The sequence below is a fragment of the Nomascus leucogenys genome, chromosome 7b (assembly GCF_006542625.1).
Source record: "Nomascus leucogenys isolate Asia chromosome 7b, Asia_NLE_v1, whole genome shotgun sequence".
Classification (NCBI taxonomy): Eukaryota; Metazoa; Chordata; class Mammalia; order Primates; family Hylobatidae; genus Nomascus; species Nomascus leucogenys.
The window spans coordinates 10,729,237-10,747,964 of NC_044387.1; the positions used below are offsets into that span (position 1 = coordinate 10,729,237).

An 18,728-nucleotide genomic window follows, 5' to 3' on the forward strand; every position below is an offset into this window, starting at 1 on the left:
AGGCAAAAGAGGAAAGTCAAGGACAGACTGTCTACATTTCACAGGAAACAGGGCCAGGAAGAATGTTGAGAAGATTGCCTAGACAGATAGGAGGAGAGCCAGCAAAGTTCGTTGGAGGCATCTGAAGAGGAATGAGTTTCAAAGAAATTGTCTTAAGATTTCAATTTCATTCTTTCTCATCAATCCTGTCTGTCAAGACGTCTGCCAGCCCTGGTTCCGTCTATGTCTCTAGATTGAGCTCCTCTGCTCTCTGTGTGCGCTGTGCACTCGTAATGCTGAATGCTTTGTACCTGCCCTGCCACTACCACACAGCGCATTGTGTACAGCCTTCATTTTTTTGCTGAAATTGTTCCCTTTACTTGGACATCTTTGCGTCCTTCTTCTCTTGACTTTTTTTCTCATGGTTTTAGCTTGGTTCAGACATCACTTGTTTGAATCTCTTACACATCTTTATACCTCTAAACCTAAAACAATGCCTAAATTTGTAGTTGCTTGGTACTTATTTTGGTATTAAATTAACCTTACAATCTGAATTATTTCACTGGTCTCCTAGTTTTCTTATTTCTATTATCTCCCAACCCCAGAGAATTGCAATTAAAGATACAGCAATAATTTTCCTAAAGCATTATATCTGTCAGTCTGGTCAGGATACCAAAAAATACACCAGCTATGAGGTTAGCAGCTTTATTGAGGTATAATTACCATTCAGTAAACTGTACATGCTTAAAATGTATAAATTTCTTCTTTGACCCATGGGTATTTGAAGTATGTTTTCTAAATTTCCAAATATTTAGGAGTTTCTTCTAAGTACATTGTTATTTCTACATTCAATTCCATTGTGTCCAGAGAACCTAATAGAAGGCTTTGGGCTTTTAAAGCTTATTGAGACTTCGTTTATGGTCCAGAACATGGACCATCTCAGTGAACAGACGGTGTGTACTTGCACACTTGCAAAGAAAATGTGTTTTCTGCCATAGGAGCTTTATAAATGTCTATTAGGTCGAGGTGGTTGATGTTAAGTCTTCTAGATCCCTGCTGATATTTTGTCTACTTGTTTTATCAATCACTGAGCAAAGGGTGTTAAACTCTCTAAATATGACTTAGTTGGATTTGGCCAGTTCTTTAATTCTCGAGGTTTTTTTTTTTTTTTTTTGAGATGAGGTCTCACTATGTTGCCCAGGCTGTTCTCAAATTCCTGGGCTCAAGCGATCCACCTGCTTTGGCCTCCCAAAATGCTGGGATTACAGGCATGAGCCACTGCGCCTAGCTAGTTCTTTAATTCCGTCAGATTTTGCTTCACGTATTTTAAAGCACTGTTCTTAGGCATATATACATTTATGTTTGTATCTTCCAGATGATTGGCCCTTTTGTCATTATGAAATATCCCTTTTTATCTCTAGTAATACCCCTAGTCTTAAAGTGTATTTTATCTGATATTAATATAGCCACTCAGCTTTCTTATACTTATCGTTCCATGGTATATCTTTATAAAGCATTTACTTTCAACCCATTTGCAATTTTGTTTTTATAGGGTGTCTCTTGTATACAGCATATAATTAGATCTTTTTTATCCAGTCTGAAAATTTGTGCCTGTTAATTGCATTTACTGTGGTTATTGAAATGGTTGGCTTTACAACTACTATTTTTCTATTACTTTCTCCTTGTTTTGTCGGTGTTTTGTTCCTCTGTTCCTATCTGCTTTCCTTCTTTTGAGCTAAGTCAATAATTTTTAGAATTCCACTTTACCTATTAGCCTTGGTAGTTATACCAAGGGATTAAATTATACACCTTTAAGTATTCACGGTCTATTTAGAGTTAATATTGTGTCACCATTGCATATAAAATATAAGAATATTGCAACCATATAGGTCTATTTACCATCTCATCATTTATGCTATAGTCCAGGGGTCCCCAACTCCTGGGCCACGGACTGGTACCAGTCTGTGACCTGTTAGGAACTGGGCCGCACAGCAGGAGGTGAGAAGCAAGTGAGCTAGCATTGCTGCCTGAGCTCCGCCTCCTGTCAGATCAGCGGCGGCATTAGATTCACATAGGAACACCCTATTATGAACTGCAATGCGAGGGATCTAGGTTGCACACTCCTTATGAGAATCTAATGCCACATGCTCTGAGGTAAAACAATTTCATCCCCAAACCATCCCCCCCACACCCTGTTCTGTGGAAAAAATTGTCTTCCACAAAACCAGTCCCTGGTGCCAAAAAGCTTGGGGACTGCTGCTATAGTCGTTTAAATTATATTTACATTTGTTATAACACTCCACACATATTGTTACATTTTTTTAAACAGTTACATATATTTTATTTTTAAAAAATTAAGAGTAAAAACAATCTTTTACATTCTCCTATATATTTTCCATTTCTAGAACTCTTTATTTCTTCCCAAAGATCCAACTTTCCATCTGGTATACTTCAACCCGAAGTACTTCCATTAACAATTCTTGTTATGAAGTTTTACGGGCAATTCATTCTCTTAGTTTTTGTTTCTCTTACAATGTTTTGATTTTGCCTTCAATTTTGAAGAATATTGTTGCTGGATATAGAATTCTGCATTGACAGTTTTTTCAGCATTAAAAAAAAATGATGTCATTCAGCTATCTTCTAGCCTCTGTTGTTTCTGATGAGAAGTCAGTCATCATTCATCTCATTCTTCCCTTATATAGAATGGGTCATCTTTCTCTGGATACTTTCAAGATTTTCATTTTTATGTTTGATTATCAGCAATTTGACTATGATGATAGCAGGTATGGTTTTCTCTGAGTTTGTTTGTTTTGTTTTTACCAGATTTCTCCCCTTTCCAGTGCTGTGGTAGCTCCAAATCTTGTTTTCTGGTTCTTCAAGCCAGTTAAGACTGGTTACAGCCCACTTTTAGCTAATTACTGTTTCTACGCTGGCTGGATTCAGGGTAGCAATTTGGAAAAACAGCAAACTTCCCCAGCGTTCTCTAACTCTTCTCCTCTCCAGTTTCTGCCTACTTTTGGTCCCCCTCCTATGCCTTCAGGTTATTGGTTTATTTATATTTTTTAATTTTCTGGCTGTTATCTACAGGAGAGTTGGTCCACTTGAAACTACTCTGCCATTATCACAAAAATATGATACAATACAGAGAATTTAATACAAAAACATTAAGTATTAAAAACTGAAATGGCAAAAAAAAAAAGAGTACAGGTTAAGCACACCTAATCTGAAAATCCAAAATGCTCCAAAATCCAAAAATTTTTTAGCATTACATGATGCTCAAACATCATGCTCAAAGAAATGCTAGTTGGAGCATTTCAGATTTGGGATTTTCAGATTAGGGATGATCAGCTGGTAATATAATGCAAGTATTCCAAAGTCAGAAAAAGTCCAAAATCTAAAACACTTCTGGTCCCAGGCAGTTCAGATAAGGGACACTCAGCCTGTACCAGGATATCATGAAGGTAGCAACTGCAGGGATAAGTCACCAGCCCTAATGCTGGAGGAGTTATTCAAATTTAGAAGCTTGGAGAAGGGGCTCTGTGGGGTAGTGACCCAGGCCTCTTAGGATGGGGTGCTGGTTGGCGGGTGCTAATGTTAAGAGAGTATGATAAGGTTGCTTCTACAAGTGTTGGAAAAATGCAAACTGGCAAGAACTCATTCTTTCCATCTTCTCCACTGATGGAGTGGAGAAGTGTTGCAAGGGTGTTGCATCAGGAGCAGAGGACAAACAGGAAGGAGCAAGTCCTCTCTTCCTACTCTAACCTTCCCATCTCCCTCTAGCACCTCTTGTTGGCAGCACCTAACAAAAACCTAACTGGCAAAGTATGAACGTGGTATGTAGTGTCCCGGCTCCAGTATCACAAAGCAAGACTATAGAAGGGTGTGAGTATGAAGCTGACACAGCAGCTCAGCAGCTGCCACAGCCCATCCATTGCCTACTCAGCATCATACACATTCTACACATATTTAAATTTCCAAGCAACAAAAACAACCCTCTTTGTCTACCTAACAAGATACAACTATCTTTGAATGAAGATGGTGTCCCCAAAACAAAGCCACAAAGTTCTGAGACCTCTAAGATACCCAGTCTCCAATTCCCAAAACTTTCTGGAGTTACGTTGTGAGAATCAGTTTCCATCACATTGGCTTTCCCCTCTACAGGCATTTAGGTTTTGCTGCTTCTACTCCTCCACAAACATTTCCTTTTCACAAAATTTGTTGACATTTCTTATCTTTTGTTGTCCTTTCTTCTCTTCTGTTCTATTTCCCCTCTGGTTGGTGCCTTTTTATTCCACTTCTGTCATTTCAGTGGGTTTTGAGAAAGGAGGGGAGAGTGACTGTATCTCGTAGCTGGTACTATTGATGCCCCACCCCATACTCTCTTGGCCTTCCTCTGAGTACTACTGAAGCCTTGGTGACCAGTTCCCATTTACACTGAAAGTACCTGTATCTCTCTTCTTCTCCACCCAGGAGCTTTCTCCAGAGCCCTTAGACTTGTTCATTCTAAGTGCAGGGCACCCTGGAAGTTGCAGGGCTTTAATGCCCAGAGTCAACCCTCAACCAGTGATAGTAAGAGTTATTGAAAAAATATTCCACCTTCTCATCCCTGGGAGGACAGTTCTGAGGCAACCCAACAGGAGTGGCCCTCATTTTCCCACAACAGTAACTTGCTTGTTAATATACTGTTTATTGACTTTTGTCCCTTCTTTAACTTTCCCGGTCCCTCATTTGTGCTTCTCCAAATCACTGGACAAATTACTTGCATCCAAGTCTGCCTTTTGGGGTATCCAAACTAAAACATGTTCAAATTGTTGCTGAGCAAATATATTCATGTTCATTCATTTATTGGGAAGCTACAATTTTCTAGACACTGTGAAATTGAACTGGTAGTTTATATTATTAGTTATTTTTATGTGTTTATCATACATATACCTATACCTGTGTGTATATGTGTACATATACACAAGTTTGTGTGTGTATACGTGTACATATACACAAGTTTCTGTGTGTATATGTATCTATCTGTATATACATAATCCATACTTTGTTCACTGACAATAGGAATTCATGTTCATTGGCATTAGTTCATTGACAATAGGAATTGTGACTTCCACTTGGGCGTATCTCCTGCGTCTAATATAGTCCAGTATAAACAGTGGGTATTAACAATTATTTCTTGATGGACCATTCCTATTTTTAGGCGTCAAATACAGTATACATTGTTATACACAAAATCAACCTATAAAGTTGATATTAAATAATTTATAAATTAAGATATAGTTAAATTTAACAAACATTTGACACCTCCTATATGCAAAAGCATGATGCAGTTATAAAGTCAAAATGCAGGAACTTAATATGATATGTGATAGGCACTAAATAGCATCTAATTAAGTGAAAAATGAGTTTATAGAAATACCTCAGAGAAGGGAGGGATTAAGATAGAGTGGTAGACATGATTGGAAATAGCTTCTAGAAGTAGTAATTATTTGAGGAATAGTAGGGTTTAATAGGATTTAAATAGGCGGAGAAGAAGAGGGTATTCCCGTGTTGGAGTGCAGGTTGGGGAATCAGTGGTGATGGTCAAGAGCCCTGTGTTAACATGGAGAATGAAGCTAAATGGACCTAAATGCTCATGGCATATGGAGTGACAGGGAGAATGGCCTGACTGAGGGTTTGTTTCCTGTTGAATAGCAACAGAAAGTAAGCAATGAAGGGCCTTTGAAACCCGAGGAATTTGGACTTTCTCACTGACACAAGAGGCAGTTTTTGAAGAATTTTCAAATATAAACTATAAAGTAGTAATTGAATTGGAGAGGAATAATTTGACCCATTGCATAGACAGCAGGGGTGGACAAAGGCTGATGGAAGAGAAACCTGGTACAACTTGCTCTCCAGAATCTTCAAGACTCTTTAGCTTTCTGTGTAAGTAAACATTTTTCTCTTTGAAATAATGCACTATGCATTTCAAATCATTATTTTTCATTTGGCTTCTTCTAGGTCATAGTATTTGATTCATTTAAAAAGTTAGCAACTTTAGCAAAAGTCCAAGCAACCAAAAGATTGCAGCCTGTTATTCCTGGGCTATTGGGAAAGGGGGTGGATAGAAATGGAATTACTTCTGTCTGGTTTGCTTCATTGAATTTTAAGGATTTGTTCATTTGTTTCATTTTAAACTTTTTTACTAAACCTTAAAATGGCAGCCATACAGACAACTTTATGCATCTCAATTTTGAGATTTAGATTAAGTATTGTGAATATTTTCATCAGAAAGTTCTGGCCATTCTGAAATGTCCTAGTTTAATATTGCTAAATTTTAAGATGATCTTATTACATATAGAGCAAAACATTTTTGTCCTGTTTTTCTCACATGTAAAATGAAAGTCAATGGAAAAATATTTAACTAAAATTCACTTTTAATGAATGCTTTGATGTAAATGTGGTGATATGCAAAGTCACTTTGAAATACCATAAATCTAGTAATCTAGTATTCAACTAGGAATATATCCATTTGGGTTTTTTTTTTTTTTTTTTCATAGAAATGGGGTCTCACAATGTTGCCCAGGCTGGTCTCAAACTCCTGGGCTCAAGTGATTTTCCCACCTCAGCCTCCCGGTAGCTGGGACTACAGGCACTGCGCCTGGCTTATATTTAGTATTTTTAACAGACTTTCAATCATCTAAATATAATTCGGTCATATGCAAATTAGGAATATTTTAGGAGAGGTTCTTTTCATCTACCTATTTCCTTTAGTCATTATTAAGCAGTTAAACTATATTCAGTTTAGAAAAATGAAGGCGTTACTTTTTCTTTCATCTTTGTGCTTCAGTTTCCCTTGCACCCAATGAACATTCATTGAACCTGTCCTCTGGGAATGGCACTGTTAGGTGCTGAGACACGAAGATGACTCCTTGTAATGTCTCCTCAAGGAGACTTTTGTCAGGTAGGGGACAAGATAAATGAGATATGAAGTGTTATAATTACTCACAGAGCTTCAAACAGGACATGTGAAGATAGACAATAATAGGATAGGGTGAGGAAAGAAAAGAGTCAGGGCAAGCTTTAAAGAGAAAGTGATACTTGAGTTTTAAAAGATGAGAGGATGGAAGAAAAATGGAATTTCTGGTGAAGGTAGCAATATAAGTTTCTTGAACTGTCTTAATTCTGTGGTACATACCAGCAGTTTTTTTGCTAAGGCTAACCTCCAACTGCAGATGAAAATGAAAAGGAAGGTTTATAGAGACAAAGAAAAGTTTCTTTTCTTTAATAACTCAGAGCCCAAAAGTGATGAGGATAGCATATAAATGTGCATTCTGAAGTATTTTATGACATACATTGTGATGTATAATCACTCGATAGTGAATCACACAATTTCTGTGTCCTCTTTTGGGAGCTTCAAAAGATAGCCCCTTCCTTTGGCCCTCTTCTACCTCATTACGCTTCTCATTTCATGAACACAACCTCATAAAAATAACGGTCTGTCTTTTCATATCCCGGTTCAGATGGAGCTGTTACAGAGCAAGCCGTGGTGCGGAGAGTGTTCCTAACAATTTGCATCTAGAAACTTGGACCAGATCTATAATGCATAGATGCAATAGACATTCCTAGATCAGGCCCGCCTTAAGTTTCAGTTTCTTACAATTCCTTCAGTGTTTTCTATTTGTAATAAATATTGTTTGTTATATTCTAGGGACTGTTTTATGTACTTCGGTGATATTAACCACTAGAATGGACAAAGATCTCGAACCCAGTGGAACTTACATTTTACTAATTGTCAGAACAGCTCTGAAAGATTGTTTCCTTTCTTCCGTATAGACAAAGCATTTATTAAAATTAAGCTTCTACCTAAAGTACTGAGTTTATTTAATGTGCCTTGTATATAGAAACTGTGTGGAAGCAGACATTCTTTATTTTTGGGGAGAAAGCTTTTTTTTTTTTTTTTTTTTTTTTGTAGCTGAGGGTTCTGTAAGGATAGACCAGTATGATGTGGCATATTTTCCTTAGTTTATCTTGTAAAAAAGATGAAAGTTGGAAAGTACTAAAAATATGGTGGTTTCAGCGACAGATAAGTGGGTGAAGGGAGAAATATTTAAAGACAAGTTATTTGAAGCTTTCCTTGCTTTGTGCTTCAGTGAGGAGAGAGGGAGAAGGCAGCTACCAAAATGACTAAGGCGTCAATTATAGCTTGAGTGTACTTTAAATAGGCAGAATATAGAAGCATAGTAAGAAAGCAGAAGGGCTAAATAGGGAAGAATTCTGTTATGACATTAAAAAATCCTGTTTATTAAAATTGTAACAGATTTGAAATAGAGTATTTTCAGTTTTATTTTTTGATTATAGTTCTTATTTGTTCTTTTATAGATGCTGTGCCTACTCTCTCAGAAAATAGTCCATCTGGGCAGAGAGATGTGAGTTTGGACAAGAGATCAGATGGTATTCTTACAAATACTGTAACAGAAACCCTCTTGGAAACACCTTTAGAAAAGCAATCAGCTGCAGAAGGTCTTAAAACATTGACAATTTTACCAGCATGTTGGTCAAGTAAAGAGGAGTTTATCAGCCCCAACTTAAGGGTATCAAAGTCAGATTCTACTTTCCATAACCAGGCCTCTGTAGAAACACTCTATCTCTCTCCCTCATTCAAAATATTTGACCGAGTGAAGGAGATTGTAATCAACAAGGCCTACCAGAAACCAGCACAATCCAGCATTCAGATGGATGATAAAATCCTCAAGACAACCACACGGGGTGAGTCTACCAAAAAAAAAAAAAAAACCACATACACACACACACACACACACACACACACACACAAAACAAAACAAAACACCTCTTTTGAAGCATTATTTTACTTTTCTCTGCTTTCTGTCTCCTTTTTTGGTTCCCTCCTTTCACTCTTCATCAGTGATATTAAAATGTACATGCCATACACATACTTCTTAGTTGGGAAAGTACCCCTTTTATTAAAGGGCTAATAGATAATTCATCACCGTGGGTTCTGAGTCCTTGGTTGAATATATTACATAAGTTCTGAGCAATTTTGGTGCAGACCAAATTAGAAGGAACTAGCGTGAAGTAAGTGTTTTCTGTTAGACATGTAGGTGACTTATTAAGAGATTATATGAAAAAGAATTGGTTATTATGTATATTGGTGTATACACACACCCCCACATGCACACGGGTGTACGTGTGCCCTTTTAAAAAGGGCTGTGTACTGATTGCACAAAAGGGGCAGGGGATCTTGTCTTTTTTATATTATATATTATATATTTTTTATATTATAAATATATAAAAAACATTAAGAAGGTTGCAATATTGTTTAGACTGGGTAATAAAGGATAAAGCCAGTTGAGATTTCAGGTTATTGGCTCTCAGTTACTAAATCCTCCATTATATAATTATGCTTTCTACTTTACTAGTAAAAGAATAATTTTTTGTTTATGAATTTTTCAAAGACTAAGTAGTAGTTTTATTGGCTCTTACATATAATAGTGCTAACCAACTCATATAAATATAAAGCTTTAAATTTATTTATTTTTATTAGAGACAGGGTCTTGTTCTGTTGCAATCAATGCAATCATAGCTCACTGCAGCTTCAAACTCCTGGGCTCAAGCAATCCTTCCACCCCTCAGCCTTCCAAGTAGCTAGGACTACAGGTGCATGCCACCACACCCGGCTAATTTTATTTGTGTGTGTGGAGGTGGGGTCTTGCTATGTTGCCCAGGTTGGTCTTGAACTCCTGGCCTCAAGTGATCCTCCTGCCTCAGCCTCCCAAAACTCTGGGATCACAGGCATGATCCACTGTGTCTGGCCAATACAAAGATTTTAATGTGAATCTTTTAAACGGACTCAAACCCAGATCAAAAGTACATATAAATATAAACAATGGAAGCCACCATGTTGAAGTTAAAGAAATTTATATCGGTATTAGTAAGGTCAATGAGTAACAAAAGATTTTCCTTGGTGCTCTTTCAAGACTTTTTTGATATTGAATAGCCTAAAGGTAGTAAAACTGATTCTCAGTTTTGTCAACCAATTAACTTTTCTTCTGAGACTGCTGATGTGGAAACCTGTTAGTACTGGTTATGATGGCTCTGATGGCTTATGTGCCTGGCTGTCCCTGGGAAGTTGATATGTTTGGTTCTTTTATTTCATGAATACCACAAAAAGATCATTGAAATACTTTTTGGTCCCTGTGAGTGTACCAAGTACCCTTAAAATTTAGCAAGAAGTTCCTCTAAAACTGGTTAACGAGGAGAACTTTTTTGTCTGCTTATAATAGATAGTATTGGTCTAATTCTACTACCAAAAATAATTATTAAATCTAGGAAATTATTAAAAGCTGGTTTGAAGTCATCATCAAACAACCAAGTAGAAAATACATAATAGGTTAAGATCCCAGGAGGAAGGAAATTGAGATGAGTCCCTCAGTCACCTTAGTTTCCCCACCTTGAGTCATTTGCCAATTCTCAGAGCAAGATAATAGAAGCTGAAGACAAATCAGAGGCGTAGGCTTTCCACAGTCTCACTGAGCTTGGGAGACACGGTAGGAGTTTGAGCTTTCAAGGTGTCAGAGACTTGAAGGGCCCATATTCCAGAGGGAGGGAATCACAGAGAAGAAATCCTAAAAATCTGTTATTTCGAAACATTTGCCTACTGCTAAGCTACATGCGTTCAGGATGAGATGCCAAGAAACTAAATGGGAAGCAGCTTCTAAGAGGCCAGTGAGCTATGCAGAGATTCTGATGATTCTGATGATACAAGGAAACAAATGTCAGAGTTCAGGATATAGCAAATGGGAGGAGCCATGGGAAACACTCCAGGCTTTCTACTGGGGCCCCTGGTAGGCTATACCCTAGGCCTCAGGACTGTACTCTAGGAGTAAGGAAAAACGAGAAGTTGAGCAGCCCTCACAAATACTATTAATAAAACCTATTTCACCTAGAGCAAAGTGATTGACTTGTATTCCATCTGCCTTCCAGAAGACAGTTCAATCCTTTCCAGAGAGCTCTTAAATTTTTCATTAAAAATTTTGACTTTCAGGCCGGGCGCGGTGGCTCACACTTGTAATCCCAGCACTTTAGGAGGCCGAGGCGGGTGGATCACGAGGTCAGGAGATCGAGACCACAGTGAAACCCCGTCTCTACTAAAAATACAAAAAATTAGCCAGGCGTGGTGGCGGGCGCCTGTAGTCCCAGCTGCACGGAGAGGCTGAGGCAGGAGAATGGCATGAACCCGGGAGGCGGAGCTTGCAGTGAGCCAAGATTGCGCCACTGCACTCCAGCCTGGGCGACAGAGCGAGACTCCGTCTCAAAAAAAAAAAAAAAAAATTTTAACTTTCAACAAAAAGTTACCAAGCATACCAGGATATGAAAAAATGGCCAGAAATATAGGAGAAAATTAGACAACAGAAACAGATCCACAGTAATCAAGATTCTGAATGTATAAGATAGGTACTTTAAAATTATGATTAATATTAATATGATCAAGAAGACAGGAAAGATGAAGAATTTCATCAGAATACTAGTATCTATTTTAAAAATCAAATGGACCTGGTACAGTGACTCGTGCCTGTAATCCCAGCACTTTGGGAGGCTAAGGCAGAGAGATTGCTTTGAGGCTAGGAGTTCAAGATAAGCCTGGGCAACATAGGGAGACCCCATCTCTACAAAAAATATATATATATTAGCCAGATGTGGTGGCATGTGCCTGTAGTCCTAGCTACCCTGGAGGCTGAGGCAGGAGGATCACTTGAGCCCAAGAGGTTGAGGCTACAGTGAGCCATTCTCATGCCACTGCGCTTTAGCCTGGGTGACCTGGGTGACACAGTGAGATCCTGTGTCAAAAAAAAAAAAAATCAAATGAAAATTGTAGAGCTGAAAAATACAGTAGCTGAAATTAAGATTCTGAGGGTACTCTTCAGTCCTCATAGCCTGGAGTGTCAAAAGAGAGTTCAGTTCTGGCAGGGAAGCTGGAAAGTTATGAATGAAAACCTAAAAGAGAAGGAGACTCAGAAGGGGCAAACTTCATTATTTGTGTATAAACTCTTCCCAAGTTCTTGACCGACCACTAAACTATACATATAGGGGGACCCCAGTGAGTCTGACCAGAAAAGAAAATCCTACTGGAAGCCAAAAGAACTGAGATGAGACTTCAGCTTCTGCTTACTGGAGGGCTGACAGTTTGAAAAGGCCAGGCAAGTTATCTTCCAACCAGAACAAAAATCAATGCTCTTTAGAGGAGTATCACAGGATCCAGACACTTTACAATGTATCATCCAAATGTCCAGTATAACATTTTAAAAATCACTAGGCATTTGAAGAAATAGGAAAATATGGGTCATAATGAAGATATTAAGAGTCAGTAGAAACTGACCCTTAGATGACCCAGGTGTTGCAATTAGCAGACAAATTCTAAAAGCAGCTATTACAAATCCATTTAAGAACTTAAAGTACTCACAACGAATGAATAGAAAGGAGAATCTCAGCAGGCAAATAACTGTAAAAAGGAATTAAATGGAAGTTCTGGAGCTGAAAGATAAATAATTGAAATGAAAATTTTACTGGAAGGGCTTAGCAGAAGATTAAAAATGAAAGAAAGAGCAAGTGAATTTGAAAATAGATCAATAGAAATAATCTAATCTGAAAAATGGAAAGAAAAAGATTAAAGAAAAAGAAACAGAGAGACTCAGTCTTGTGAAACAGTGTCAAGCAGTCTGACATTGATGTAATTGGAGTTCCAAAAGGTGAGGAAAAGACATACGGTCAGAAAAAATTATTTGAAAAGATAATGTTCAAACCTCTCCAAATGTGTGAAAGAAATAAACTTTCAGATCCAAAATGCTCAATGAATTTCAAACAGAATTAAAGAAAAAAACACTATGTCTACACACATCATAGTTGGACAGCTGAATTCCAGAGACAAAATCTTGAAAGCAGCAAGAAAAATTATTACATGCAGAGGACCAAGAATATGAATGACACCTGATTTTTCATCATAAGCAGTGTATACCAGGAGACAATGAAAAGTCGTAAGTGTTAAATGACAACACCTATTAACCCAGAATTCTATATCTAGCAGGACCAAAAAAATGAAGATGAAAACAGGACTTAATTCAAGTGAATCAAAACTGATCATCAGGGAATCCATACTACAAGAAACACTGAAGGAATATTTTCAGCCTAATGAGAAATTACGCTAGTTACCTGAATCTACAGAAAAGAATGATGAACACTGGAAATGATAAATATGTGGATTAAATATAAAATACTATGCATATTTTTTCTTCTAACTAAAAAGTACATGTAACTAAAGCAAAACTTATAATACTTTATTTTGGGGTTTAAAACATATGTAGATATATATTGCAACATGGCACCAAGAATGGAAAGTTCATGGAATTATACCATTGAAAGATTTCTATATTTTACATGAAATAGTACAATATTAACTATGATTAACTCGTGATAAGTTAAGCATGCATATTTAATTACACTTGTAAAAAGGAAAGTGGTATAGCCAAAGTCCTACTGAGGAATTAATATGGAATAGTAAAAATATATTCGATAAACACAAAAGAAGAAAGGAGGGACAAAAACAGACAAATAGAAGGCAGAGAGCAAAATAGAAGACCTAAATCCAAGCATTTCAATAATTACATTAAATGGAAGTGGAATAAACTTTCCAATTAAGAGGAAGAGACTTCAGATTGGATAGAAAAGCAAGACTCAACTATATGCTATTTATGAGGGGAGTGCTTTAAATGCAAAGACATAAATTGATTGAAAGTAAAACAATTAAAAATATGTCCTATGCAAGCAGCATAATAAAGTGAGAGTGGCTATATTAATATCAGACAAAATTGACTTCAAGACAAGGATTATTACTAAAGAAGGACATTTCATATTGATACATAGGCCAAAACATAAGGGATATATAGCAGCTAAACGTGTGTATGTACCTAATAAAAGAACTTCAAAAATACATGAAGCAAAAACTGACAGAATTATAGGGAGAAATTACACAAATCTGCAGTTTTAATTTGAGATTTTATTTTTCTCAGCAATTGATAGAACTAGGCATTAAAATCCATGAGTATGTAGAAAGTATGAATAACTATTCAAAAACATTAACCTCCTTGAAATCTCTAAATCACAACATCCAACCACTGCAGAATACGTTTTCTTTTTTTTAACATTCTTTTTCAAGTGCAAAATGAACATTCACCAAGAAAGAACACATACTGCACCATTAAAAACAAAAAGTATTTTGAAATAAAGTGCGGTATGAAAACAAAGAAAAAGTAACAATAAATTTCAAAAGATCAAAATCTTTAAAAAGTATGGTCTCTGGCCAGTAGAATTAAATTAGAAATTGGTAACAACGAAATACATAGAAGAACCCCAAATATTTGGAAATTTAGCAATATGCTTCTAAATAATCTATGAGTCAAAGAAGAAATCTGCAGATAAATGAGAAAATATTTCAAACAATGATAATGAAAATCAAAAAATGTGAGATGCATTAAAACTAGTAGGAAATTCCTAGAGGGAAAATTACAACTTTAAATGCTTATTTAAGAAAGGAAGAATGCCTTCAAAATCAGTAATAGAAGGTTCTAACTTAAGATGCTTGGAAAAAAGGAACAAATTAAACCTAAAGTCAGTAAAAGGAAGTAAACAACAAAAATAGGAATAAATGAAATAAAAACAGATTAAAGGTGGCTCTTTAAAGAGGCTAAAATTTATAAACCCCTGTTAAGACTGATCAAAAAAAGATAATAATTACAAATTACCAGTTCAAAGAATTAAAGATAGTATATAACTAAAAAACCTATAGATTACCAAAAGATTATGAGAGAGTATTATGAACAACATTATGGCAATAGACTTGATGCCTTAGTTGAAATGGGTATGACAACTGGCTAAAACTGACCTGAGAAGACCTTTGTGTTTGTCAAATAAGCTGGGGAAAAACGTATAGATACACACATATACACACACACACATATACATATATTATCAAAAACACATCACAGAGAAAACCTCAGTTCCCTATAGTCTTACTAGTGAATTCTAAGAAAGAAGTAATGATAATCATGTGCCAATTTTTTCAGGAAGTAGAAAAGGAAGGACTACCCAACTCATTTTATGAAGCTAGCATAATCTAATGCCAAAATCTGACAAAGACATTTCAAGAAAAGTAAATTATAGAGCCATATTCCTCAAAAATTTACACAAATGTAGAAATCCTTAATAAAATATTAGCAAATCAAATCCAGCAACATAGAAAAATAATAATACATCATGATCAAGTGGGATTTTTCCCAGAATTATAAGGTTGGTTTGACATTTGAAAATCTGTAACTGTAATCTACCATATTAACCGAATCAGATGGAAATGATAAAATTATCTTGTTCATGCAGAAAAGCATTTGGCAAAATTCTACACTCATTTACAACCTTTAAAAAATGTAAGCAAACTATGAATAAGAGGCAACTTCCCTCAAGCTGATAAAGGGTATATATTTTTAAAGGGTATACTTTTTAGGCCAGATATGGTGGCTCACACCTGTAATCCCAGCACTTTGGGAAGCCAAGGCAGGAGGATCAGTTGAGTCCAGGAGTTCAAGATCAGACTGGTCAACATAGCAAGACCCTGTCTCTACAAAAAATTTAAAATATTAGCCAGGCATGGTGACATGCGCCTGTAATCCCAGCTTTTCATGAGGCTGAGGTGGGAAGGTCACTTGAGCCCAAGAGTTTGAGGCTGCAGTGAGCTATGATTGCCCCACTGCACCCCAGCCTGGGCAACAGAGCAAGACCCCCATCTCCAAAATAAATAAATAAATAAAATGGTTTTTAAAAAGCCCTAATATGTACTGCTGACATAATTAATGATAAAAGACTGAATGCATTACCACTCAGGTCAGCAACAAAGAAGGGAAGGATGCTGTCACCGCTTTTATTCAACATTGTATTAGAGGTCCTAGGCAGTGCAGTTAGGCCAGAGAAATAAATAAAAGGCATATGTATTGGAAAGGAAGAAATAAAATATTTTTATTTGAAGATGATATGATTATCTGTGTGGAAGATCTCAAAGAGTCTATCAGACAGGCTACTAGACCTAGTAGGCGAGTTTAACAAGATTTCAGGGTACAAAGTTAGCATAAAAAATGTATTGTCCCAACCTGGACACTGTATTAGTCTGTTTTCACACTGCTGTAAATAATCAAGACTAGGTAATTTATAAAGGAAAGAAGTTTAGTTGACTCACAGTTCCTCATGGCTGGGGAGGCCTCAGGAAACTTAGAATCATGGTGGAAGGAGAAGCAGGCACCTTCTTCACAAGGTGGTAGGAGAGAGAGTGTATGAAGGAGGAACTGTCAAACACTTACAAAACCATCAGATCTCGTGAGAATTCACTGACTATCATGAGAACAGCATGGGGGAAACCACCCCGTGATCCAGTCACCTCCCTCCCTTGACACGTGGGGAATACAATTCGAGATGAGATTTGGGTGGGGACACAGAGTTAAACCATATCAGCAACATAGGAAGACCCTGTCCGTATTTTTTAAATTTTTAATTTTTTTTTTTTTGAGATGGAGTTTCGCTTTGTCACCCAAGCTGGAGTGCAGTGGGGTGATCTTGGCTCACTGCAACCTCCACCTCCTGGATTCAAGTGATTCACCTGCCTCAGCCTTCTGAGTAGCTGGGATTACAGGCACGCACCACCATGCCCAGCTAATTTTTGTATTTTTAGTAGAGATGGGGTTTCGCCATGTTGACCAGGCTGGTCCCGAACTCCTGACCTCAAGTGATCCACCTGCCTCAGCCTCCCAAAGCTTTGAGATTGCAAGCATGGGCCACTGCACCTGGTCAAAAATTTTTAATTTTTTTTTAATTTAGCCTGGCATGGTGGTGCACACCTTGTGGTCCCAGCTCCTTGGGAGGCTGAGGTGGGAGGATCGCTTGAGCCCAGGAGTTCAAAGCTGTGGTGAGCTATGATTGCACCACTGGACTCCAGCCTGGGCAACAGAGTGAGACCCTATCTCAAAAAACAAACAACAATAAACAATAATAAATAATCAGAAATTGCAATTAAAACAGTATCATTTACAGTAGCATTTTTAAAAAACAAAATAGTTAACAAAAGACATGTAAGACCTCTGCAGTGAAAACCATGAAACATTTCTGAGAGCAATTAAAGACCTAAATAAGTTGAGAAGATACACAGTGTTCATGGATTGGAAGACTCAGTATTGTTAAGATGTAATTTTTCTCCAAATAGCTCTGCAGATTCAATGCAATCCCAGAAGGTTTTTTTTTTATTTGGTAGAAATGGACAAGCTGAATCTTACATTTAAATGGAAATACAAAGTATCTAGAATAGCCAAAACAATCCTGAAAGCAAAAGAACAAAGTTGGAGGACTCCTACTACCTAATTTCAAGTCTTACTGTAAAGCTATAGTAATCAAAATAGTGTGATATTGTCTCTATAGTACATATATTTTTGTATCATTTTTATAAATACTTTGAAGCTTTTATAAATGTTGAAATATTGACCCTCTGATTGAAATTTCTTGAACATCAGGTAAGGTGATTGGTTGAATAATAGAATAATATTTTCCTCCAATCATTGCTGTGGTACTTAACTTGCTTATGCAATTGCTTAACTACAATATTTTAACATTGATTTGTAAAAATATGTGTGTGTGACCAGGCACCGTAGCTCATGCCTGTAATCTCAACACTTTGGGAGGCCAAGGCAGGAGGATCACTTGAGGTCAGGAGTTCAAGACCAGCCTGGCCAACATAGTGAAAGCTTGTGTCTACTAAAAATACAAAAATTAGCCAGGCGTGGTGACATGCCTGTAATCCCAGCTACTCAGGAGGCTGAGGCAGGAGAATCACTTGAACCTGGGAGGCAGAGGTTGCAGCGAGCCCAGATCACGCCACCACACTCCATCCTGGGTGACAGAGCGAGACTCTCTCTGAAAAAATATGTATGTGTGTGTGTGTGTGTGTGTGTGTGTGTGTGTGTGTGTGAGAGAGAGAGAGAGAGAGAGAGCGAGAGAGAGAGACAGAGACACTGATAGGTTTAACAAATTCTTAATAGGGTGAAATACAGTATTTCTCTGTTGATAAATTAAGGCCAAATTATTTCAGAATTGGTCAGAACATGGCTTGGCTCCATGACCGAGGGCCACAATTTGAAAGTTGCCTAGATCCTCAGAAGAGGCAGCATAAGCCTGATAGGAGAGGATGGCAAAGCTCCCAGTCCTAGAGGGAGATTGGAGAATAAATCGAATGTTCCTTTAAACCTCACCATAAATTCAAGCTAGGCTCCTGCTTGGATGAATAGCATAGTTGCTGATAGCACAGGCTCTGGAGTGAGATTGCCTGGGATCATAATCCCAGCCCAACCACTAAATATGCAACCTTAGGCAAGACACCTGACCTCTTGCAGGTCAGCATCTTCATCTATAGAACAAAGATAATGATGGAGCTACCACATTGAGATACTGTGGGGATTTAATAAATTTACAAATGCAAAGCGTGTAGAGTGGAACCTGGTGATAGGATAAGTGTAATATAAAATTTGCTATTATTATTCAAGTGTACATATTTTTAATTCCACCTTTGGAACTGTAGAACCTCAGTCCCATCCTAACCCTCGAAATCCTCTCTAGTTGTTTCCAAAAGTACCCAGGAGTTTCTCATTTTATGCTCAGGAACAAGTAAA

At 37.3% G+C, this 18,728-nt stretch overlaps 1 protein-coding gene across 1 annotated transcript in view; it reads left to right on the forward strand.

The window, feature by feature from the left end:
* ENTHD1 (ENTH domain containing 1) overlaps nucleotides 1-18,728 on the forward strand; it is a 145,517-nt gene that overhangs the window by 114,281 nt on the left and 12,508 nt on the right. Inside the window, exon 6 of the mRNA XM_003264781.3 lies at nucleotides 8,341-8,727. Within this exon, the coding sequence (XP_003264829.1) occupies nucleotides 8,341-8,727 (387 nt within the window). The remainder of the gene's footprint in view (nucleotides 1-8,340; nucleotides 8,728-18,728) is intronic.